The following is a 24,652-nucleotide window of genomic DNA, read 5'->3' as shown; positions in this document are numbered from 1 at the left end:
CCCAGCCTCCCTACACAAGATATTTTGAAGTTTTGAAAGTGCGGGGACATTTCTGCTTTCCTTCTGGTACTGAACTACCAAGAGCCAACCCACTTGTGCTTTATCTACTCTGCAGTGACGTTGAATAGCATCACAGAGAATGGCTGCTGTCAGGATCCCCCCGCACCGTGGTCACAGTTGGAGCCTGGTGCCAAGTCACACAGGGTCTTGGCCACACTGCAATTGAACATGGTGGGCAGCCACAGCATCCCTACCTCCAGATCACCATGGAAACCTCTGGTCCAGGCCAAATGTGGTTTCCAAAGGGGAGAAAGCTGTCCCCGGGAATCACAGAATGAAAGAATCATAGAATGGTTTTGTTGGAAGAGACCTTAAAGACCTTCTAGTTCCCACCACTCCACCATGGGCAAAAGGACACCTTCCACTTGACCCATCCAACCTGGCTTTGAACACTTCCAGAGATGGGGCATCCAGAGCCTCTCCGGGCAACCTGTTCCAGCATCTCACCACTCTCACATAAAGAATTTCTTCCTAATACCTAAAGCTGAAAGCCATTGAAAGATTAAAGACATTGAAGGAAGGACTGAGAACCACAACCAATTCAGTAGAATCTATTACTTGCATGCTAGCATCACCTCCCTCCCTAAAAGGTGGTGAGCTGAGGAGCCTCAAGGCACATGCTGATGACATTTCTTGATAGTAAGTGGAGAGCTATTCACCTTCCTTGACACACACACAGATGAAGAGGGAAACAATTTTTTTGCAGTATTTTCTTCTTCCTTTCTCAGCCAAATCCTTGTTCAGTCTGTTGCAGATTATTCACACAGCAGCCCTGCCTGTACTGCCTGATCTGATTACTGCACCAACACCTCCATGGCTTTCAAATTCATTTCACAGGTTTCCAAGAAACAGATGCTGATACCTGATAAGTGGCAGCACCTGGATTCAAAACACGTTATCGGTTCATCTGCCTCCAATATCTTGAGTAACATCTCAGCTTGGTGAAGAAGTGTTGCCCTAACCAGCTAACATATTTCCATGCAGGGAAATAAAGTTCCCGTTCCATACTTGTTGACGTACAGATTCACACCTTTCATTGCTCCTACTTAAGCACACAGAGCCCAAGTGAGTACAGCGATACTGTTTCAAATATTTGGTGCCCAGGGTTCCCCTTGCATCCCAGAAGTTACCTATTTGTTGCAAATAGCTTTAAAAGGCTGTATAGAACAGCTGAGATTCTTTGAAACAGTTTTTTATTAAAATGAAAGCAATCATTTGCATACTTTTTTTTTATTATCAGAGGACACAGACACGGTTGCATATGTAAGAGAAGAAAATTAACCACATGAACTGCTTTCTTTGTCATTTCAGAGCTCTGAATTTCAGTGTTTCATCTTGCTTTCTGATGTGAAACAATGAACATGTTCAGAAACTATCACACAATAACCATTTAAAAATACAAAAACCATATATATTCAACTAGTTTGACCAGACTGACGTTTTCCACAAGACCCCTTACCTTGCTGTAAAACAGAATTACCCAGGAAACAAATAGGAGCCTAGATTAACAAGGCTCTCAGGAATCTAATTAGAAAACAGCAAAAAATGTTGGAAAGAGGCACATCAAATAACATGTCTGTTATTCTATGGCAATGCATTATATACACCGAGAGCCACTCATGGCCAATAAAGTCAATGGGAGGATTTGCATAAACTTAGAAGAACATAAAGAAAAGGAAAACTGTTCTTTGCACAGCACTGGCTGGAAAATGGAGTATACAGCTAGATTATAGTAAGACCATTCATAGGGCTGGGTTTAGACACAGAATTAATAAGGAAAGCAGAGTGGGACAGAAGGGAACATTGATGAAAATCATACTTGCCAGTTTCGCCTCCACAAGCACGCCAATAAGGCAGCCTGGTAGTGCGGCAGCTTGGGAGAGTGTTGAACTGCTTGGAGGCAGCTATAGGTGGGGGCCAGGGACCAGTGTCCCACTACATCACTATTAAGGGCAGTGACCCCTGTCCCTTCCACAATGCCTTCCCTTCCTGTGGTAGACCTTACACAGCAAAGCGCATTTTTGCCCTCCCTCCTGAACTCTTGAGCCAGAAACCACTGCTTCCAACTAACAAATGGATTGCTGTCTTCCGACCAAGTCTACTTCCTAATCTATTTTAATCCTTGAATTAATTTCTCTGAGGCCTCATTTCACTCTGATGAAGATCAGTGGAAATGCATTCTGTTTCTGAGTGCTTTGCTTGTGTTACTCTGACAAATGCAAATCAGTGGGTAATTAGCTACTCCGTCACCAGATAGTCTGTGCCCAGCTATTTCTGCAAACAAAAAGCACTGCACCTACCCCCCAGAAAAAGGACAATTGCAAAGCACTGAGCACCAACAAACACCAAGCAAAACCTAGAAAAAACCATAATGCCAACTGCTGTCAGCAATATTAGTGGTCAGAGTGGGCAATCCCTTTAAAGAGTATAAGTACCTGTATGACACCCCCACATACAGGTCATCAGACCAGATGAACTCTGAAGTGGCAGTAGCATTGTCTAAAGGTCCATTGGATCTCTCGTATTGGCTACTGCCAGTTTTGTCATATGCATATGTCCCTGAGGGACTAAGCCTGAAAAGTCACATCATATCTTACAAGGTAACTATCACTGTAAACATAGAGTTTCTGATCTGTGGGGCTATAATCAATGCTCTGGATTGTATCTAACTTTTTATCCATGATGATACTAACTCTATTTTCTTGGCCAGTACTTGTGTCATACATGTAGAAGATCTCCTCTTTCTTAGTGTTCAATGGCCTTGTGGCGTAAAGAGCACCACATAACATGAAAGCATTGGAAACAGATGGCTTGTACTGCCTCGTCTGCCAAGTATTTAGCACATCAAGTGTGGTCTCATTGAGCTTGCTAATCACAATGTTGCCCACGTTATTTTCAGTTGAATATATTACCCATAACCCACTTTCATCCACGGCAAAATCTATGTCCTGCCATGCTACGCCTGCATAAGAGAAGCGGTTACCAATAGCAGCACCTGGAAGCTCCTTCCTCAAAACCTCCGTGTTTGTTTTTATATCATGCTTCACCATATATCTTGAACCATAACGATGATAGTACAAGTAATTCTTATAAAGGGCAGCACCACTTCCTTCCCCATATGTTATTCTCCTTTCATACGAGTATTTAAACAGCAGCAAATCATCAAAGGAATTATAAATTCTGAAGTATTCCAAGTATCTTCCATCGGTGTTCAATGGTGCAACCCAATAGACTTCCTGCTCTGGGTCAGAGGGATCGTAATCTCTGCCCCAGGAACCATATTTGTAGGAAAATCCTCTCCAGTTCAGCTTGGCAACATAAGGCTGGCTAACATTCATCAGTCCACGGTGAACACAGGTACCTGTAAGTAAAGAGAAAAAAACCCAAAATAAACAGGTTTTCCAAATGTCATTACTAGGGGAGAGGTTTTTCAGACCATAGCCTCTAGACTGTGCTTAGAAGGGAACAGCTTTGTGACCAAGCACACATATAAATGCACAGCTTCAGGTGTAGAAAGGCTCATTTTGGGCCAAGGTCAGCAACTAGATGGCACCCAGTGTTCCAAGTTGACTCAAAAACTCAAAAAAAAATAGAGTACATATTATTGCACTTATTTTAAAGGGGAGGTGGAAGATTAAGTCACAGAAAGTAAGTGTTCACTGTGCTGTTCCATAAAAGGGACAGATTTCAGTTTCTACCCATTTGAGGCAGGCCAGCCTGATGCATTAGGAAATCCCTTGGAAAATACAATTTCAGAAGCATTTTAGGTTATTTTCTACTTCAGTGGAACTGAAAGCATGGGAGTTGGGGGGTAAAAAAGAATGAGGAGCATCTGATTTCTGTGTATTTCACTGTGAAGGGGAAGAAAGGAGCAGAAGCAGCAGTAATTCCAGAGTCACATTTCAGATTAGCATTCTGCTGTCAGAATCACAGCTTTACAACTGTGTGTCACAGCCACATGGTGCCTTCCACCTCAGGCCCTCAAAGAAATCTGCAGACAGTAACAACCACAGCCCAGGAAATGTACACTGATATTACTCTGACTTTTCATGTGGGGCGACTCTAAAGAAAATATAACTTCAAGCTGAACCAGAACAGCTCTGTTTTACACATATCAACTGCAAAACCATTTTCAGCATCATGGAAAAAATAATTTAAGTACAAGAAACAGTTCCCTTTTGCTCATGCTGAATTAGTGACATTTCCATTTCCTGATAAATTCTCAATATTGTAAGTCACTGGTAGAAAAAAAACTCCACTCAAAAATGTCCCTGGGCTTCTCATGAATGTGAAGGTGCCACTGGCAAAAACCAGCATGCACTTTTCCAAGTGTTAACATTAGTTTTTGTATTACTGCCACAAAAGTGTCCCAGATTTTTCTCTGTAAGTTTATCTTCACCTGAGGTAATGGAGACAGAGTGGCTGGTACCAGCTCACAAGTTTAGTGGTACTCCAATGTTTCCCAGTTCAATGGGGTGTTGAAGCCACTAGATAGCCTTCCTTATTAAAGATGGAGTATAATATGAACAGGCCCAAGTACCACACATAAGTTAGTGAATAAATTAATAGCCAGAAATTCTGGTGTTAATAATACCTCCACCAAAACAGCAACTCTGTGCTCTGACAGCTATGGTGCTGATGAAAGTCAAGACTAACTCTTGAGGTTTTAATATTTTTAGTGGGAACCATGTAACGATTTCTTGCAGCTTCTATGACAAGAATGGCTCATAAGCTCAGTCACATGAAGGGATGTCTGGCATATAAATAACCTCTGTCTTAGCACAAAGAAGAAAGAGGAATAACAGAGAAAGATTTTTTTCTTTTGCCCTCAAAGCTGACCATCCCTAAGCATGGCCAGACAATACTTATGGAGATGAATTGGAAACTCCTGAAACCAAAGACAGAAAAAGTCTAGGAGACATTTTGTTCTCAAAGGCTTTGCAGTCTATCTCACAGAAAGAAGGAAAATTAGAGGCAGCCCAATCTGAAGTATTCTACTTGGAAAAATACTGGGAAACAACATAATTGGTGAAAAAAATACACAGTTACAAAAGCAGAGAAATCTTTTTCTCATCTGCTTTGCCTAGGAGAAAGGTGCTCTACCTGTGGGACTAAGAAAACCTGGGTCCTGAACGTTAGTAGTGTGCAAGCACTGACATTTGTGCCAATGTGTAAAGCTGGTTTGGGCAACGAAGCTCTGTGTGCCTCCCCCTTTCTCAAAATGTACTATTTCTCTGCTTCTACAGCATAACACCTTCACTCCTCACAGTTTTGTACTGTCTTATGCTAGTGACTCTGACCTGAGGGACATGTGATTCACCTGCAGCCTTCTCTCAACATCTGTGAGGAAGGTGGGGAGCAGTTTTATATTTAATATAAATCACTGTAAAGAGATAAATCCCTGTGTCCCAAGGCCACTTCCTTGTTGGCAACTTCCTTGGGGCCAGTATTACCCATGGGAGTAGCTCTTCATCACTGTCTCCATCTGATGGCAGAGAAGGGGACACTAATTGTAAACACTCCCATCTCCCCCCCCCAGACACTTTTGTGTCCTGGGTTTCTTGCAGCTGAAACATGGCATGACTCTGGTTGAATGCTGCTTTCCTACATGCCACCAAGAATCCATTTGAATCAGCATTCCTGGCTTGGAGCAGATGAGCATTTAAGCATGCACTTAAGTGCTTTACAAAGGACTAGGCCCTGGAGCAGAAACCTCATTTCCAAATATAGCACACCAGGCAGGCACTGCTGTATGGCTGGCCAGGCTGGATCTCTGGAAATGGCACATAGCGTGTCTAGTGACATGGCCTCAGCACTTGGCACAGCTACCAGCATTTGGAGGTGCTTACACCTCAGCTCATGCAAAGGAAGAAAGCTAAGGCAGCCAGTGCAAAATGGCTTGCAGCCTGCCAACTTCATAAATCAATTTGAACTGTTTTTTTCTCGTATCTCTAATATGTATTGTTACCTCTGGCATGAGGACTTCTTTAAAGCTGGTGACATATTGAATATATTACTGCGCTTAAATCACAATAAACTTATCTCAGAATTAAATGGTTATTAAATGCTCTAAAACACTTCATTTGTTTAAAAAAATGTAGCACCAAAGCTTGCAGGTAGTAAAGTACTGCTAAGCTCATCTATATGCGACCTCAAATAATTTTTCATGTCATTACGCAGAACACAATTCCAGATTTATTTTAATAATTTATACATTGTTTCATAAATAAAAAACAAACGTGTGTTCAGCAGAGAGACCTTTTTTTACAAAAGAAATAATAAATTACTATTTCTTCCCTTAAAGAGATCTCTCTGCTGAACACTTGTTTGGTTTTTATTTATGAAACAATGAATTATTAAAATAAAGTTAGAAGTGTGTTCCGTTTTAATGACATCAAAAATTGTCTGAGGTTTCTATAGAGTATGTGCTTGATTTTTATTTCCTTGAAAATTCCCCCATAATTATTATTTTTTTTTTACAAAAATCCTCTGTGGTAGTCAGGGGTGATCCGTCTTTCACACAGGTTCAGAAGAATTCATTGTTGTTTATTTAATCTAAACTTGCCTCCCTTGTCTAGATCTTGTGGGAAAAAAATGCACAAAGGAAACAATGTCATGTAATTTTGTAAATATTAGAAGGTACTTGAAATAAATCCATATGCATTATTCAAACTTTCAAGTTTTTAACTCCTTTCTCCATTGTTTTGGCCCACAGATAAATGACATCCTGGTGTTTCTGCCTTCGTCTTGTGCTTATGTAGCAAACAGAGAAGGGAAGGACAAGCACGGGTGCATACACACATACTTGTCCCCACATAAAGAACCAGTATCTCTCAGCTCAATTATACACTAACCCTTCTGATTCATCAGAAAAAGAGCTGACACCGAGTTGTCAGGACTGAAGGGAGCCTGAGGCACATGCTGCTGGGTCTCGCTTTACCCACTTCACTCTGAAGCACTGGCAGAGCACATCAGCTTCTTACTCCAACAAGACAAGAAAACATTCCAGCAGCCTCTTCCCACCAGGCAGCTGCATCCGATTGTGGAAGAGAAGGGACCACCCTTGGCCTATGCAGCCAAAGGTGACAAGGTGGGACCCACATTGGAAGAAACTCCCATGAGGGACACAGACACCAGAAGCAAGCTGGGGCTACATTCTCACACAAGCTCCCAAGCACCAGATATGCACCCTCACCTCCCATCAGATCAGCCACTGCATCCAGATGTGGGAGCTGTCTCCCAGCCTTACTAGGGCTTGAGATACCAAGGACTGAGCTCTAAAGGAAAGGCTCATCCTGGCTCCTACTGTCTCACTAACACCAGAAGATCCACTAAGACACTCCAGTCTTCCACCAGTATCATGAGGGACAGACACAGGCTTGCAGCTCTGTAAAAGAAGACCTGTGTGGGCAACATCTAACAGGGGATGGGGTGAAGGAAGGGCATCAGCTCCCTCCAATGCCAGTGAATAAATACATGTGTCTCCAGGGACAGTTCAGGAAGTTCTGAGGAGGACAACTGGCCAGTCCTTTTCAGGTGCCTCTAGGCATATCTCTCTCTTTGTGTATGGATGCATTCGGTCCAAAACACAACCCCAAATGTTCAAAAAACACAGAAGACTTAGGTCCATAGGAGGTAAAACATAAGCTAAGAGTGAAATCATTGTAAGACTCCAATAGGATTGCCTGAGTTTCAGCATTAGGTCACTCCAGGTATTCCTCCTGCTGAGACCTACCCACCAGTAGCTTGAAATCCTTAATTTCTGAGTATATAAAATCAAGGAATAAAAAAAAAAAAATGCTGCTCCTTTTTTTCCTTTCTTTCCACTTTGCCTTTGAATTTCACCTGACTCACTTCTCCCTGCTTCCTTTCTCACATCATTTCAGTGAGGTTCAACACAGCATCCGCTGCAGAGTCCTCAAAATACCATCCTGGGGTCTTTTCTGTCTGTACCTATCCAATGCAGCCACATGAGATCAGCCCAAAGGAAAACTAGTGGATAAATATTTCTTCCCACTGGAGTGGTGAGGAGAGAGATGCCGTGAACCACTGCAGATAGAAAAGCCAGTGACGGTGATGAGGATGACTGAGGTATCAGACACTCAGACACACACCTCTTCAGTCAGGGTAAGGCAAATGGAAACCAGTGATTTCTTCTGCTATGTTGAGAACAGGCCTGCTCACTCGAAGAAATACAGCAACAAAAGCCTTGGGGGACAGAGTCAGAGGGGCTGCATACTACAGTGTGAAGCAAGAAGCTTTAATTAAACTTGCATTTAGACTCATGATCTTAGACTGCTTGGGGATTAGTCAAGCTCTCTCTAGTTCATGCTGCCTACCCAAAATATGCAGGAGAGAGGATGAAGGGGGAAAGAAAAAGCAATCTGAAAACAGGACAAAGAGTCAGTTTAATACAAACATTATAAATATAATATGAACTAAAATCGGGGCAAGGCCAAGAGGTTTGGCAGGAATTCAAGACATTCAAGTTTGCAGAGAAAACACACTGAAATTGTATTCATATACACAAATGGGTGTTAGAAAGCTCCAGAGGCTTAGCTGTGAGAGTCCCTGCAGCACCTCTAAAATGACCAGCTCAGAGATGCAGCTTTCTCATATACTTACTCCATCTTCTCAACAAAAAATATCTTACTCCTTTTAAGTGTTTTCAGATACAGTCGGCAGGACATGTAGTTGCTCTACAAAGTCCTCTGCACAGATGATAGTTGCTCCCCATGAGTCATATAAAGTCACAATATGTTCGTCCTGTGTGGATTACTAGGGATCTGAGCCTACATAACACCTGGGTTATCTGTAGAGCTAGCATCTCCCAACATGAAGAAAACTTGCCAGCAAACAACAGTTTCTCTTCCAGTCCTTTCTGCCATCCTCAGATACTACATTCGCACTAAAGGAGGCCATGTGCTAATACTCACACACATCCTCCAACCCCTCCCAGGTTTCTACCTCTGGACAGAAAAACTCCCAGCACTAAAGGTTGTCCTCAGCAGATGTCAGTGCTGGTAGTCCTCTGGAAGTTGTTATACCAAGTAGGGTTTTTACCTCCTTCATTCTCTTCTGCTACAATGCAGTGTTGCCTTATGCAAAGGTGCCTGCACTGTCTGGCCAGTCAGGAATAAGGCAATGCTGAAACAATACCATTTTGGGACCAGATAAAGCCTACCCTTCTCCCTACGTGCCCTGAGAAACAATGCTGAATAAGTCTATTACAATCACAATTCCATGCAGTTCCATTTACCCACCCCAGAGCCACCATCCTGCTCTAGACTGTGACTTGCCTATCCCTTCATGGAGCTGCACTCCAAGCAGTTTCCCCTTTCCTACACAGTGAAAGCTGCTACGTCCCACAGACATGCCAACCACCCAGGTGATAAAAGCACCCCTCTCCTCCATCACTCATGGAAGGACGCAGTATTCTTGTTCTGGAGCTCAGTACTTTCTCACCAAAACAAAAGCTTGCTGTAGGCTTGAAGAGAACAATTGTTTCTTTCCACACACCATCACCCTCAATAAATCAGTGAGATGTGCTTCAAGTACTTCTAAAACATTGTGCAGTTTTTTTCATTGAAATATTTCAAGCCCTTCCTTAAGGAGCAGAGAAAGGCCTTGGCATTTTTTTTACTGCAGGTTTTTGTTTCAGATTTCTCTCCTGTCTGATTCCCAGACAAGGTGTTACTCATGCATTCTGTCAGAGAAGCACAGCAACTGCTTGCATTGCCATGAAGCCCTAAAGAGGGATTGCTCACCCTAAGGGAAGCTTGTATTTCTGCCTCTACCTTTCAAATGAGATGTTTGAATTAGCTGACCTCAAGGTGATGAAAACTAAATGCTGGTAGGTGCAAATTTGTGCCCCTTGAAAGCAGGACAATTCCTCCTTTACTACAAGCTCCTCTAGTTGATTCTTTACCAGCTTATGGGAAAAAACAAGAATCTTCCCCTGGGTATTGTATACAACACAGCACTTTGCTCTTACAATACTCTGGCGAAAGGAAGCCCCTGTGTATAAAACACTCAGGGGACCAACATGGTTTTAGAAATCCTCCTGTCTGTTAGCAACTGGTATTCTTGATCTGGCATATCCAATCTAGTGTTTCCTAAATGCTTTGCTCCAGTACATCATATCTGACTCTCAAAACCTCTCAGACTATGATTCACTCACAATGTGATTTTTCAAACTGAACACAATGTCCAGACAAAAGTTCTTTCAGTTATAAACTATCACACACCCTGCAACTCAACACCATCATATGAACTGCAGTCTGAGAGCCATTGATCCAGGCCCCAGAACATAAACTATAAAATCCTAGTTCCATTGAAATCAGTAATACAGCTCCTCCTTATCTTCCTGAGACCAGAAATTTTCCCCAGGTCCCTTGACCACCTGTTTTAGAAGCATCTTTTGATTGTCAAGCAAAAGTAATCTTCATGCAAAACTCCTCTCTGAAGCTTACATATCTACAGCTTTACTACATCAACAGTTGCTCATACATTTTCCAAGGAGCATTAGAGCAATATTGCCATGAACACAGGTCACTTTCACAGGAACTACTAAAAAACAAAGCTAGTTAGTAAAAAGACAGTTTCCTCACATGTAATTGTTCTGGAAAAAAAAAAAAAAAAAAAAAGAGGGATAGAGATTCACTTTTCAAACTATAGTTAAGAGGAAGACTGCAACTTCTTCTAGCTGAAAACAGCTACTGTGTTTGTAAGAATTTGATTCCTGCCTTCACTTCCCTTTTGTACCATTGATGAAACATTAGGAGATGTCAACTCAAATTTTCAAGAGCTAAGGAGTATCATTACAATTGTATTCAATATTAACAAAGGGAAGTCTCTGCATTTACAGATCTAACCATGTATTATATTATTTCTTATGTGTTACCCAACAGAAATGCTTACCTGGTGGGAAATAAGGGGGTGGTGTAGTTTTGGTTGCGTTCTCTTCACACTCTTTCAACCGATTCTGCAGAGACGTAATTTGTCGACGAATTGCCAGGACATTGTTTTTGTCCAGTGACTCTAGTTCATTTACCAGTATAGTCAGATTGGTGATCTAGAGGGGAAAAAAGACAGCAAGTTTAATGCCAACATTATTTTACAGATATTTGTAGGCAGGGCTGACCACAGAAGATGCTACAGAGAAATGTTCTAAGAAATAGGCTTTATCCTCATAGCCTCAGTTTGACATCTCCAGCAGAGTACATAACCACATGCTTTAAGACTAAGTTGTGTAACAGTATGCAAAAATTGTGTTATTTTACTCATAGTGTAAAACTATCCAGTGAGTCTTAGGCAAGTAGCTGTTGAACAGAAAAAGTACTTTTTCCAGCCTTACAAAAGTATCTGGAAATTTGATTTACAAAGATAGTTTTTTCAGTCACCTGCTTGATGATATAGAGGACAATGGAGCAAATGAGATTTCACTTTCCATCTTAAGTAATTATTCTCTCTAGGTGAGTGATTAACTACAATTTTGAAAATGTGATTTCTAGTCTGCTAGGAAGGTGATAGTCCTTCCCAATTCTTGATTTCTTATTGATTGAGCCACTGCCTTAGCAACAAGCAGCTAATTTTTTAATTATGTAAATTAAAGCACAGAGGCTTTCAAGCATGGGGGTCTGTAAATTAATATTTATTATAATAATTTAATCAGATGGTGTATTTAACACTATGCAAAATTTTAACTTTCAGGCAGATATTTGGCAAAACCAGAATGGACTCCATTTGCTTTGGGATTTCTTTACTTTTCTGTGCTCTATATCAAGGAATAAGATGTTAATACATTTAAGGTCAAGCTCTCTTTTGATTTATGCTGATGAAATGCTAAAATAATTCCACTCGCTGCAGTAGAGATAGACTGCATTTCCTCAACCTAAACACTAAAGGGAGAATGGACTATCTGTGTACTTGAACCCTCTGTGACTAATTAAGACCTTGGCAATACCTCCAAATATATTTGCTCAACGATGGCATTGCTTCCAACAAGGCTGGGTTTCAGCTGAGTGACCAGTCTCTCTAGGTCACTGATTTCCACTTTCAGTAACTGGAAGTCCAGTTCTGTGTAAGATACACTGCCTGTCTCCACTTGATGCACTCTGATGGTTAGATTGAGGATTTGCTGCTGATACAGTTCAATTCTTTTTGAGTACTCCCTAACCTGAAAGAAAAAAAAGAGATAGATATGCAAGTCTAGGTCAGCAAATAAGACAAGGCTGTCTGACATCCTTATTGCATTTCTGAGAAATATATATATAAAATATATATTTCTGAGTACCCTATGCATATCTTCCACATACATGCCATATACATTCTTTACATAAACTGCATAAATGTAATTCTCATCACATCCATTAAAAAAATATAAAATTTAACCCTCATTTATTGTTGGCAGTTTCACAAAATCCCCTCAGAAACGTCTGGGGATAACTGAAGGCAAAATTTTACTCACAGTCTTCCATTTTTTTAGTTCATTGCCAATATTGTCTCTGTGAGCTAATTTTATCCTCAGTATGCCAAGAACTTACATTGGTGAAAATTTTATTAGGAAATCTGCAGTGTATTATCTCTCAAAAGCAACCAGAGAAGGCAGTAAAATGCAATAAAGGATCCCCAAGTTTTTCAACTTCATTTCCTATTAACTCTAAATCCAAATAGGACTTTACCCTGTGTACATTTGAATTGTGTCAAACATTGGCAGAACTGATTTGATGCTTGTCTTTGGGCAGGGAGGAAACATTTAAACACAGTGTTAAAAATCAAATCTGGTTTAAATGAAAGTGTTAAATATATGGCAGGCGTTAGCTGGAGTAATTTATATAGCAGCCTTTTCAGTCTTTGAAGCATTAAATAGTTGTCCAGATAAATATATTTTCACACATATATCTGCTGAGATAAAGGTCACAGCACAAGCATTGTGAAGCAGAATGTTAAGAATATTATATGGATTTGGGACTTCCCTTAGAAATGTTAGTTCCTTGAAATTTAACGCTTTGGTAAAGGCACATAATTTCTCTCCCATATGCTTCATATATCATTAAATCACAAAAAATAAGTAGGAATAAATGCAAATAGCTTGTTGCACTAGTAACTTCATATTTATACCCTCAGATGGTATTTGTGCCTCTACCTACAGCACTGTAATTTCCATTACTATTATTTCTTTAGCTGAAAGAATTAGCCTACATCTTCTGAAGCACTCCTGCATTATCTTAACATTAAAATAAAGTCAATACTTTTTTCCCATTGTCTGAAATCCTGCCGTGGTGTGAAGACCACGTACTCTCTGCTTTTTCTGCTCTGGCAGCAGCCCTTGAGACAGGGACCCAGAAAAAAACCCCACATTTATCAAATTCCTTTCCATCTTGATTGAATCCCTTGGGTACCAAAGAGGAGGTATGGGAGCTCATGGCATGGAAATTTATAAGTTATATAGTGATGTGGATTAAGGAGGAGAAGCATAAGAGTAGATCCTCTGTTCAGAAGTATAATTATCAATAATAGCACAACTACACTGTAAATCTTAAGCCACTACAAAAGCCCTGCATGGACATACATGGTATGCACCAAAACCAGGATGCTCAGTTCCATGTATTGAAATTTGAGTTTGAAACAGATCTTCTATTCTAAATGTGTGCAGCCAAGCTTCAAGCTGCTCAAAACTGTCAAGTTTCCACAAGTTGTAGCAGAAGCACCCTGGCTCACAGCACTGGATGCTCTAGATGTCCCAGATCAAGCCAGGATAACTTCAAGTCATTGAACTAAGAATCAAGAGTTATATAATTCAAGTTACACAATTAAGAATCAAAAAATAACAGCCTGAAAGACCTAGACCTAGTTCCTTAGTCCTAGTTACTGGCTAGCAACAGTGGTAGCTGGGATCTCCTTGCCATAGCTGCCACCTTCATCTGGCAGGGAATAGCAGGAAGAACCAATCCTTTTGGAAAAGTCAGCAGTACTTGGACCTCACACTTTCAATGATCACCAAAATTAGTTTGGTGTTGAAAGACAACCTGTAAAAAATCATTTGGAAAAATTATTCAAAGGTCACTGTTTAAACTATGTGTGTCTAGGTTTGTTCAACAACAACAACAAAAAAGTAAGAATATTATTACAGCCCGAAAAGTATGAAGCAAGTCCATTTTTTAAGCAAAATTGCACTGCTGTGTGAAGCTATGTCTATCACAGAGGTATCTGGAAATCTGTCTAGGTATTAATAAACTTTCTCACAGTAATACTGGAAATAATGAACTTTCTCACAGTAATACTGGTCATAATAATGCAATACAGACCAAATCTACAAACCACTGAAATAAACAGCCTGCTGGAATTAGTGATGGCTACTCATTAGTGAGTAACCTGTGAATCTGAAGTTTTCTCCAGGATTTCCAGAGCCTGGACAAAATGCTGAGGGCTGGAACAAGGCATACATAGTAATTTCAGCCCTGACTGCAGAATGCAGACCTGAAGTTCTCTTCCTATATTAGAGGATTTTCACTCAGTCAACCATCTAGGTCATTTAAGGACATGTCAATGCCATCCAGCAGAGTATAGCTGAGCCTGAACTAGCACCATCACTCTGCAGTGCTCTGCACAGCCACACCAGCATCGCAGAGAGCTTAAGCTAATAGCTCCCCTGGCGAATTATAGGACAAATAAAATTTTCTCAGCAGTGCTGCACTACCAGGTCTATACTGCTTCTGCAGATAAATCCAGCACATATGTTAAACATTGCAACGCTCTGTGTGGAGATTCCCGCCTGCTCAGATCTGGCTTAGGAGCTTCTGTGGGTTAGAAATATCAGTTGAAAAAAGAACATGATATTGCTCTGTTGATTGGCAGATAGATTTAAGCAGCTTGTAATCCTTGCTCTTCTACTGCATCTACCTGCTCAAGACTGCCTGTAGTTTCTTGACAGGCTGGCACAGAAATTCTGTGCATATCCTATTTTTAGGGATACAGATCAATAACTAATACTGATTTCTGCTGCATTTGTCATAAAAGCCTAAAGTAGGGTATGATGAGTGCATAGGGCCTGTATTAGCCCTTTATGGGAAAAAATGGAACCATATGAGGCATATGTAAGGAGAAAAATCCTCAATTTCAATTTTGCCTTATTCCAAGCATTGTCACCTTCGTTTAATGAAAAGGGCAGGAAAAATCTGCAATGCTCATTTAGTGTGTCATCTACCTGCAACTGGTATTTATCAAAACAGGTTTTGCAGCATGCAAGCAGACATTTCTCCAGCACACATTTGGAGAGTACAGAAGGGGGAACAAAGGTGCAATATGAAAATGTAAAACAAAAAATGTGGGAGGAATGAGGGAAGATAAAGAAATTACAAACCCAGCGACTTTCTAAAATCACTCAGCCCAGGACAGTGGCTACGAGCAGGTTTAACCTCTACAGATCCATAAGGAGCAAACTGGCAGTCTGCCTTCTGGGAAGAATTCCATTGCAGGTTAACCTCTTTTGAAAAGCAGGGGGTTTTTTGCTCCTGTTTCTGTTAAGTGAGAATGTTGTGGCCATCGTGAGCCATGTTCTGAGGCACTTTCTCTCCTTGTGATTGTGTGCTGATCCACCCCTGCTACAGAATTGTCCTCTCCCCCTTCCAATTGAGAGGAACAGCCAATTCCCACTTTGCTTTAAAAGGTTAATTTTCTTCTGTAATCATAATTATGCTGGCAAAGGTTGATGCGACAGAGGAAAAATTAGTCTGGTATTTTCAGCCTACGGTTTGTACTCACTTGGCACATGAGAGCATCTCTTTATCTGCAAGCTTCCTTGCCTGCTGATTCTATAAAAGGACCCCCTTGCTTTTTGAATTAGCCAACAATCAGGCAAAAGGTTAATGATCCAATCAGGTTGTTTATCTGGGACTTTTAGCACATGGAAAGCATCCTTAAGAGGGTCCAATCCTGCAGCTCCAATCCAGGAAAACTTCCCATGAGCTTCAGAGGGCATTTTAGAAGAGCAACAAAATCATGGATTCTCATAGCCAAAAAAGGAAGCATTCAGTAGAAAGTCCCACTTCTGTGGTGAGACTAGGTCATGTCTGAATGCAATTCCCTAGGATTTTGCTCAGGATCATTTCTAATAATGATCAATATTGAAAGCTTAGGTTTCCTCCATTTCATTACTTCCTGGTCTCTATGAGTATTATCATGACTGACTTAAGATACAGGATTGCATAAGCAGAATTTTTTTCTACAATTTGAAGGGTAAAGAACTTTTGAGCATGGAGATTCATGCATGACAGGATCTCAGAATACTTAAGTTCAGATATCAATAAGGTAAAGCTCAAAAACTCTCTTCTTTCCAAAAAGAAAAAAACCCAGATTAACTGAGAAGTCTTACACACATCAGTTTACACCAAAATTCAATCTGTTTGTTTCAATTTCTGACCTAAAGTGTCTCTTTGCTCATATCACACCAAAGTATATGTCACACTTCAACTAGATGCATTGTAACACTGCTTGGCTGATTGGTCTCGACAGGATGAAATTCAGTGAAGCCTGAGTTAGGTCAGGAATTTTCACTGTCTGCAGCAAGAATTGCAAGTCGAAGTTAGTGTCTACACTGTGGTACACTGCTGGGCACAGAAGGGTGACAACCGTCACAGCAGCTGACAGCAGCTGGCAACCTAGACATTAAAGTCTAGGGTGGGGACTCAGCCTGCTCTGAATTTAGAGGGGAGTTTCAGATACAAATCTGGACACCTAATTTTAGGTATCTATAGCAGTAACCTGTGTTTTTATATGAGTGAGATGTCTGACTTCATTTGAGATCTGAGGCTGTCCACACAGAGAGGTCAAGCAGCACTTGAGATGCTCCCATATCTGCCTGGCACCAGCCTAAAGGGAACCTGCACCATTCCGAGTAAAATACCAGTAAGAGATAGGTTACACCAGCACAAGAGACTGGGAAAGGTAGTACACAACTGCCTCAAAGAATCATGCCAATATTTGGCTAGGAATCATGCCCCTCATCCTGTCCCAGCATAGTCACTTTCAAATGCTGACACTGACCACAGTGGGAACAGTATGGGAGCCTGAAATCTCAGGGGTTTTCATGGCTCATTAACCCTGAGCTGCGCTTCCACGCTCCAAGAGATCAGGGAACTCCTGAGCTTGGAGGCAGCAGGACTTATGTCAGTTTGTCCTTCATATGCCTGCTGACAGCTGAATGTGTTTCACTGTTAGCTCCAGCTCTTTCAAAACAAACTATTTGAACTGAAAGATCTTACCACCGAATCCTACGCCTGTTGTTGTGGGTTTTATGCACAACTTCTTATCTGTTCTTGATTATACCAGAGGAGGGTTATGAATATTTATGATTAGAATTTATAATTTAATGCTTTGCCTTTTCTGCTGATTAATTCAAGGACACTTCGTTTCTTAAGATGCTTGGTTTCCAAAAACACTTTCTGCTGGACACCCAATCTGAATCCTGAATATTTATCCACCATAAAAAGTCGAAGGCAGACTCCTGTCTTCACAGGCAGCTTCACCCAGTGCACTTCAGCATGTGTAGGTTTGCACAAGTTCCTCAAAAAATGGATCTCAATTCATGCAACAAGCAACCAAAGCAGTGTTTGTCTTCAACAGAAATGCATAATTCAGCAGTCTCACTGCCACAGCTTCAGATGTTGAAAAGAATGATTTTTTTAAATTTATTTACTTTTCCCTGTGACAGCAGAAGCAGTGAAGGGGCAATTATTCCCCTACTTCTTCACTCTGGACTGTGGTGGTGACCTTTCTCTTCTTTCCCTTCACTGCCTTCTCACAATCTGGCTGGCTTGATACAAATAATAACACATGAAAGAGCAGGAGGCTGGGCTTCCTATAGCATTGTGTAGCAATCACAAACTAATAAAACTGAGCCAAAAGAGGAAAAACATAACCATTCTTCCAAAACATACCATATGCCTCTAGCTGAAAAGGCCTAGAAAAGAGACCTGAGAATATTCAAATGTATGACATGTTACAGTGTCAAAGATTAGAGATTTAATCACTTTTCTCCTTGTTCTTACAGAGCCCTCTTTCCCACTCTTTTAAAGACACACCACAGAAAAATTTTCACTTCTGTACTTTTTTGTAGGCAGCCATTCTTCAGAAAAGATGCAACTGTTATTTTTAAGACAAAAGAACACCTTACTTTAGAAAGCTCTGCCTCAAACTTCTGTGAGAGTGTTGTGGCTATAATTTCCAGTTGCTCAACCTTCTGCACTGGAAAGGTGGTATCGGGCAAGTACACGGAGCACTGACAAGTTCCCTCATCATTCACAGAGCCGGACACGTTGGCAAAGAGCTGCAAAAACAAATTGGTAAGAAAAAAAGTGTTAACGTTATTCTCTAGAATCAGTCCCCAATAATGTCTGGCAATAATATGAGTTGTGCGAATCATGAAATCAACAATTTCTTTACTAGTCATCTTTCCCCTTTTTCTTTCAAGGAATACAAAATATCTAGCAATTTTTATTACTCATCCTTACAAATCTCTCCAAAAATAGTTAAATATTGCTTTAAAGATTTTACCATTGGAAAAATGGAGACATATAATAGTCATTATGTTCCCAATCCTGTGGACAATGTCCCTAAGATAATGAAATAACTTTCCAGCAGATAGAAAAGCAGGCAACAGCAGGGAAATAATAATGTGGTAAGTTAGTTCTTACAGCTACTATTCTGTTCATCTAAACTGGACAAATCATTTAGCCATTTACATCCATAGAGAAGAAAGCACTGAAATAGAACTAGTAACAGGGAATTTTTTTTGAAAAAAAAAATCATTTGAAGATTTGCAGCCAGCCACAGCAAACAAACAGACATGTGCATTTAATTATACACCACTGAAAGGTGATGAATTAAATATGCAGGTTTGGCCTAGGGTAGAGATTCTTATTTTGCTACAAAATATTGCTCATAACACCCACACATCACAGCCCACCCATCCATCCTTGTGGATAGTTGGCAAAGCTCTTGCCCATGAATTTCCTTGTCCCAGTTTTCTGCATGCTCACAGCATCATCACCAAGCAATGCGCATAAGGGACAGAAAGGTCAGGGTTGGCACCTCCTGATCTTGCCATAATTTACAGCCAAGGCACACTGTAGTCTATAAACACCAGGCTGAATACTGAGTATGTTCAGAATAGTTTTTTGTTTGTACACAAAATGCTTCCAATTCATAAACCTATCACGAATTTATTAATAAAGATATTTGATGTTACTTTAAAATATTCTGGCACACACTTCAATGCAGCTGCATATTTTAAAGCTACAGACTTGCTCTTTAAAAACACTTCTTTCTATAATCTCTTCTGCCTTGCAGAAATCCCAGTGTTATTCATGTGCTCTCTTTTTCTTTCGCTCTTAAAAATAAAAAAGCAAACAACAAAACTATGTCCTGAGAGCTGACATTTCACTACTTCTTCCCTTGCTTTTTCACAGCTTTCAACTAATGCTCTAACTGAAAAACCAGCCCAGAACACACAGCGATGACCAGCACCAAAGTTGTCTTGATCTGTGAGCCCAAAAAGAGAAGAGCAGCAAGCAGGAATGATCCCACTTCACACTTCTGGCAACCTCTTTACTGCAGCCACAAAAAACAGCATGCATCTCGTTTTGAAAGAAAGCATGGAAAGTCGTTTTATCTGTGTTATTCAAGCACCATGGGTCTTAAAACTTCACTCAGACTGCTGAAGACATTTAACATGAAAGGAAGAAGAGAAGTATCTCATGGCATTCCAGAATGTCCCAGCACATAACTTGCATTGATTTCTCTGCCAGGCAGGTTAACAAAGCACTTCTGAAAATCCTACTGAGAACACATTATGCCTAAGTTTCCATGTATTTTTGAAGATATGGCTACCAGTATGTAAATTACTATGAAAAATTAGTTCCTAAATCACTTAGGTATTTCTACACCTCTGAGTCCTCAGTGCCTTGGCATGGTTGGGATGGCAGGCAAGTTGCTCAGCAATAAAAAAAGGAACAGATGGGAAAGACCAAAAGAAGAAATAAATGTGGCTTAGTGAGTATATGGGAGCTTATTCGAGACTGTTGCATATTAGCATGCTAATTTTTGTGTGGAAAGTATTGTGTTCTGTTCCTTCTGTGTGTAACACAAATATGAGTATATGTCTACAAGAGGGAGTATGCAATACATTGTATAGCCATAGTGTGTGGTATACCTTTGCATGCATGATAGACCCTGCTGTAAACTGCAGTCTCAACTGTACTATACCAATCAGTTTTCCAGACTTACCTTGCCTATTTCATGTGCTAAAAAAAACTCATAAATGTATTCAGATACCTCCAAAAAAAAAAAAAACAAACCTCTAACTCATGCTTTTAATCTCCCTGTGAAAAACAATCATTATATTTTAACATTTGAGTTAGGAGGGAGCTTTGAGTTGAAGGCAGAGCTTCACTGCAGTAAGTGCTGCTTATATTGAAGCCAACAGTTTCCCCAAAAGAGTGGAAACAGCCTGGGCAGACAGAACTGCTTCCATTCTTCCATTGACATTACAAACACTGGGATCATGATGTTGACAAGACCAAGAAGCATTGTTTAGTTAAAAGCCCCTTGGGTCAATAAGTGCTTCAATCAAAATATAATACCAGCCAAATGACAACCATGTAACAAAAATGTCTTCCGTCATCCTGTAGAAAAAATACATGAGATAGACTGCTACTTTTGATGGAGTTCTACAGTTTTTAAAGTTTAATAATTTATACAGAACACTTAAAAGAGAGCAAAGAGTCCTAGCCTACAGCAAGGACTTGACAGCAACATCTCACTCTGAAAAATTGTTACATATACGTATTTGAAGCTATGAGAAATGTTCCTTCTCCACATCCCTTCAAATTAAGAAAGGGAGCAGGAGCAAGCAGTTACTCAGTTTTCTGAAAATCAGGAAATTTGTCACTGTAGCCTAGCGATATTTGCAGCTCTAAATCAGCTTTTTGCTCATCCTAAGACAAAGAATAGGATCCACAGAAAGCACACAGCAGAGCCACAGTAGGGACAGAAGCCACCTCAGCTGGGCAAGCAAATGGATAAAGTTTGGGTCCTGCTAATCAAAATCTGAAAGAGAGCCCTGGCTCCATTTAACTTGCTAAATGCTCTACTAGAGCCAGAGACTCAACTCTGTCTCAGGAGAGGTCCCTCCACACACCCCAAGTACCACACTGGACTTGCCTGGACATACAAAGGATCTGCTCTGAAGCTGAGCATGTGCTTTGGATGAACTCTGTTTTTGACAAGTTGCAGGACCATACAGAGCAATTGTGACCCACTGAATCTGCTCCAAAGTGAACATATTATTAAACAGTCATTGATAGAAAGAGAGAAAGAAACTGAACTCCAAAATCTGCAGACCATGAACTTAAGCAGAGGGACCTGAATCTCATTTCTGTGCTTCTGGTACAGACCAGAAGGCACAGAAATAAGATTCAGGTCCCTCTATCATCAAATAGCTGATAATATTTTAACTAGGTAGAACAGGGAGAATCAAGATTCAAGAACCAAGAATCAAGATTTTCTCACTCCCAGCAACCACAAGTGGGCACTCCTCAGAAGATATTTTCAAGGCCCTGTTCTAGTTTAAGAGTGAAGACCTCCTCAGGGAGACTGTAATCACCAAACTGTTTGGGACATTGGCATTAAACCCCCAGTGCCCCACCCGTTTCATGTCTGTGGTCCAGTTCAGCAGTTACAAGGTTAATGCCAAAGTTTTGGCTCTGACTTAAGGCATTGAATGACATGGTAACAGTAGAGATGATTTTGGAGCTCCACTACTTCCTAAAGCACTGGATACAAAACACATAAATGCTTCTTCCAGGCAGCACAACTGGTTTACCTGTGTCAGAATTAAATCACTAAGTGACTGTGTAGCATTAAAAAAAAAAGGACAAGTTCCTAAATTTTGTCTTTTCCAGACTATATTGAAGAATAGTAATGGTTATACCTTTGGGGAAGTGAGCAATTTGCCATTTGTATTCCTAGGCTGAGTCAGATATGGAAGCATCGTACTGAGATGAGCGGTCTGAAAAGCAAAGGAAAGGTTTTTTTAGAGTGATTTTCTGCATACGGCATTATCCCTTCCCCACCAGGTAGCCCCCATCCTGCAGCTCCGAAGCACCTTGATTTTATTATGGGAGCTATCCTGAACAACTGTAACATTTCTGATCTGCTACTGAGGCGACAGTCTCCCTGGGCACAGTGTCACTTCACAGACACCTCTCCTTGAAGAAAGGCTCTGTGTGACCAGAGCAAGGCAGCCTGTCCAGGAGGTGTGAGCTGAGGATGTGACGGGCAGCCGTGGCAGATTGCATGGCAGTCTAAAAGGACAGTGCTGTGCCCCTTTGCCCTAAATCCAGAGAATACTGTCCTCCCAGCGGGAATGTCTCCTCCTCACCACCCAGCTCATGCCCCAGCCTCTAAGCAGAGGATTCACTGCCCCTTTCACACCAAGCTGTCAGGCTGTGAGCTGTGATGGCTGGGACACATGTCCCACTCTGCTACTAGCACCGTGGAGGTGACAGCATCCCACTGTGGAGAGGGAGCACCGGGAGAAGACACCACATTGCCAAGGATACCGCCAGATCCACCTTGGGAGCCTTTTATGCAATAAGAATATGTACATTCCCTTTAACTTCCATCCGTGGCTAACACCTGCCTTCCTGCCACAGCAAGGACAACAGCTGTCACCCTGGCACCCTACTGGGGGTTACCACGGCCCCACACAGTGGGAAGAGCGCAGTGCATTGCCATGATGCAGCACACTGTCACCTGGAACGGGATCTCACCAAAACCTGTGCCAAACTGGGAACTGGAGCAAGACACATCCAGTGTCAAATGGTGTAACAGACAGAGCATCAAATGGACTTTCCCTGCAACAGGACACTCACTGCTGGGTCTTTCTGCATTTCCCAAATCCCAGCTGGAACCCTGCTCCTGAACCAGGGGATGGTGGGGATATCCAAATGGCCAGCAAAGGGCAGGTCTGTTAAGTGCCACATTGTAAACAAGCTTTGTGGGACAATTTGTCAAATAAACCCTCTTGAACAGGTACTTGTGTGCTCATATAATCACACTGAACATGATGGGCAGCTGGTAGCAATTAACAGTGTTAGGGCAGACAGCATCCCAAATTGTGCAAATTACACAAACTCAGGACTAGCTTAAAGCTAAGCAGACTAAGGAGGACTTTCTCCCCTATTAAGCTTTCTATCCTCAGCTTATCAACATATATTTACACCTCCATCTTGAATTTTGCAGCTTTTCATTCCTTGAGCAGATAAAAGCACCTTCCCAGGAGGTGCTAACTTCACTGCCTGCATCCACAACACTCTCAAACTTAAAAAAAATGTAACTAGGGACACACAGAAATTTTCTGGTTGGTGAATAAACCAGATAAATTAGAAAGAATTATTGGGAGTCAAAATGGATTTTTTTTCTCTAATTTTAACTAATAAATACCAAAAAGGCAGCCATTTTTGGTCAAACAAAACCAAAATGCTTTGCTTCATTAAAAAAAAAAAAAAAAAAGGACAGTGTGAAATCAAAACTAAACTATCTTTCACTAGTATAATTTTTTGCTTTAAAAAAGCATTTTTTAAAGTTGTCTCCTTCCTCCCTGAATTTGATGTAGCTTTTGGTTGGGGGTTATTGTGGGGGCTTTTCTGATTGATTTGGTCCGCTTTGAATTCCCCTCTTACCCAACCAGATAGAATTTTTTGGGGAAGAGAGAGAGAACCCAACAATAACCCACCAATATGGCTTTCATGTGCCCAGTCACAGAATATGACAGCAATCATGCAACTGGGAAAGCTCCCACTTCCCATTTCCTTCCACATCAAAGATCTCAATCTGTTCCTGCTATAAGCCCTTGCTAATTAATTAGAAGCTACACAGAGCATTTAATATCCACTCAGAACCTCACTGGGAGTTGCACTCATCTAACCAAAGGCAGAATTTGACTCTGACTTTAAACCTGTGCCTCACTTTTACATTTATTACCCAGTCCCTATACATTAGCTGGGGGGGAGGATGGAGGAGTACTTTAAACTTTCTCCATGCAGAGACCTCAACCTTTGTCTAATAATTTTCCAGTAACCTTAAAAGAATTTTCATCAATCTAAACTACAAGAGAAGACAAGAAGGCACCAAAGCTCAGGTTATGAGACCCCTGTCTTACCGCCCCCGTTGCTGCTGTCGTCTCAGCCACAGCACTCATGCTCTGCACGAGGAAAAGCACAGCCACCAGTGTGTGCTTCATCTTCTCAGCCTGCAGATGAGACAGCAAAGGGAGAAAGGGTTTCTTTTATAGTACAGTCTGGGGATTTCCCCAACCAAACCTTAAGGAACTTGTATGATATTTTTACAGGTTTTGGATAAGTGATGTCATAAACTCATATAATAACCAAATTACTAACGTACAAAGAACACATGAGTTACCATCATAAATTAACGATATCCAGTTTTCTAACAGGAAACTTTTTCCATGGGGTACAGTATCTGATCTTAATCTTGATTCTATAGAACATCAGGTGCTTATTTGCTACAA

The 24,652-nt window shown here is 41.0% G+C and overlaps 1 protein-coding gene across 1 annotated transcript; it reads right to left on the bottom strand.

Annotated features, from left to right (window-relative positions):
* Nucleotides 1–2,627: 2,627 nt before the first annotated feature.
* OLFM4 (olfactomedin 4) lies at nt 2,628–24,364 on the bottom strand. Its single transcript, XM_041466939.1, has 6 exons — nt 24,284–24,364; nt 22,052–22,129; nt 18,236–18,388; nt 12,026–12,238; nt 10,981–11,134; nt 2,628–3,421 (listed from the first exon to the last, which is right to left on the bottom strand). Exons 1-6 carry the CDS (start codon nt 24,362–24,364, stop codon nt 2,628–2,630), a joined length of 1,473 nt encoding a protein of 490 aa, XP_041322873.1.
* Between the last annotated feature and the right edge of the window lie 288 nt (nt 24,365–24,652).

The sequence above is a fragment of the Pyrgilauda ruficollis genome, unplaced genomic scaffold, assembly GCF_017590135.1.
Source record: "Pyrgilauda ruficollis isolate IOZ18807 unplaced genomic scaffold, ASM1759013v1 scaffold20, whole genome shotgun sequence".
NCBI lineage: Eukaryota > Metazoa > Chordata > Aves > Passeriformes > Passeridae > Pyrgilauda > Pyrgilauda ruficollis.
The sequence above is the reverse complement of the archived record's forward strand: the minus strand, read 5'-3'. Positions and strand labels throughout refer to the sequence as shown.

Bases quoted from the DNA above. Each gene is read 5' to 3' on its own strand.
- OLFM4 (XM_041466939.1), bottom strand. From the start codon at position 24,364: ATGAAGCACACACTGGTGGCTGTGCTTTTCCTCGTGCAGAGCATGAGT. The intron at 22,130-24,283 runs GTAAGACAGGGG...TTTGCTTTTCAG, and splicing joins CGACAGCAGCAACGGGGGCG to ACCGCTCATCTCAGTACGAT. The intron at 3,422-10,980 runs GTAAGCATTTCT...CTTTACTTACAG, and splicing joins ACCCCCTTATTTCCCACCAG to GTACCTGTGTTCACCGTGGA.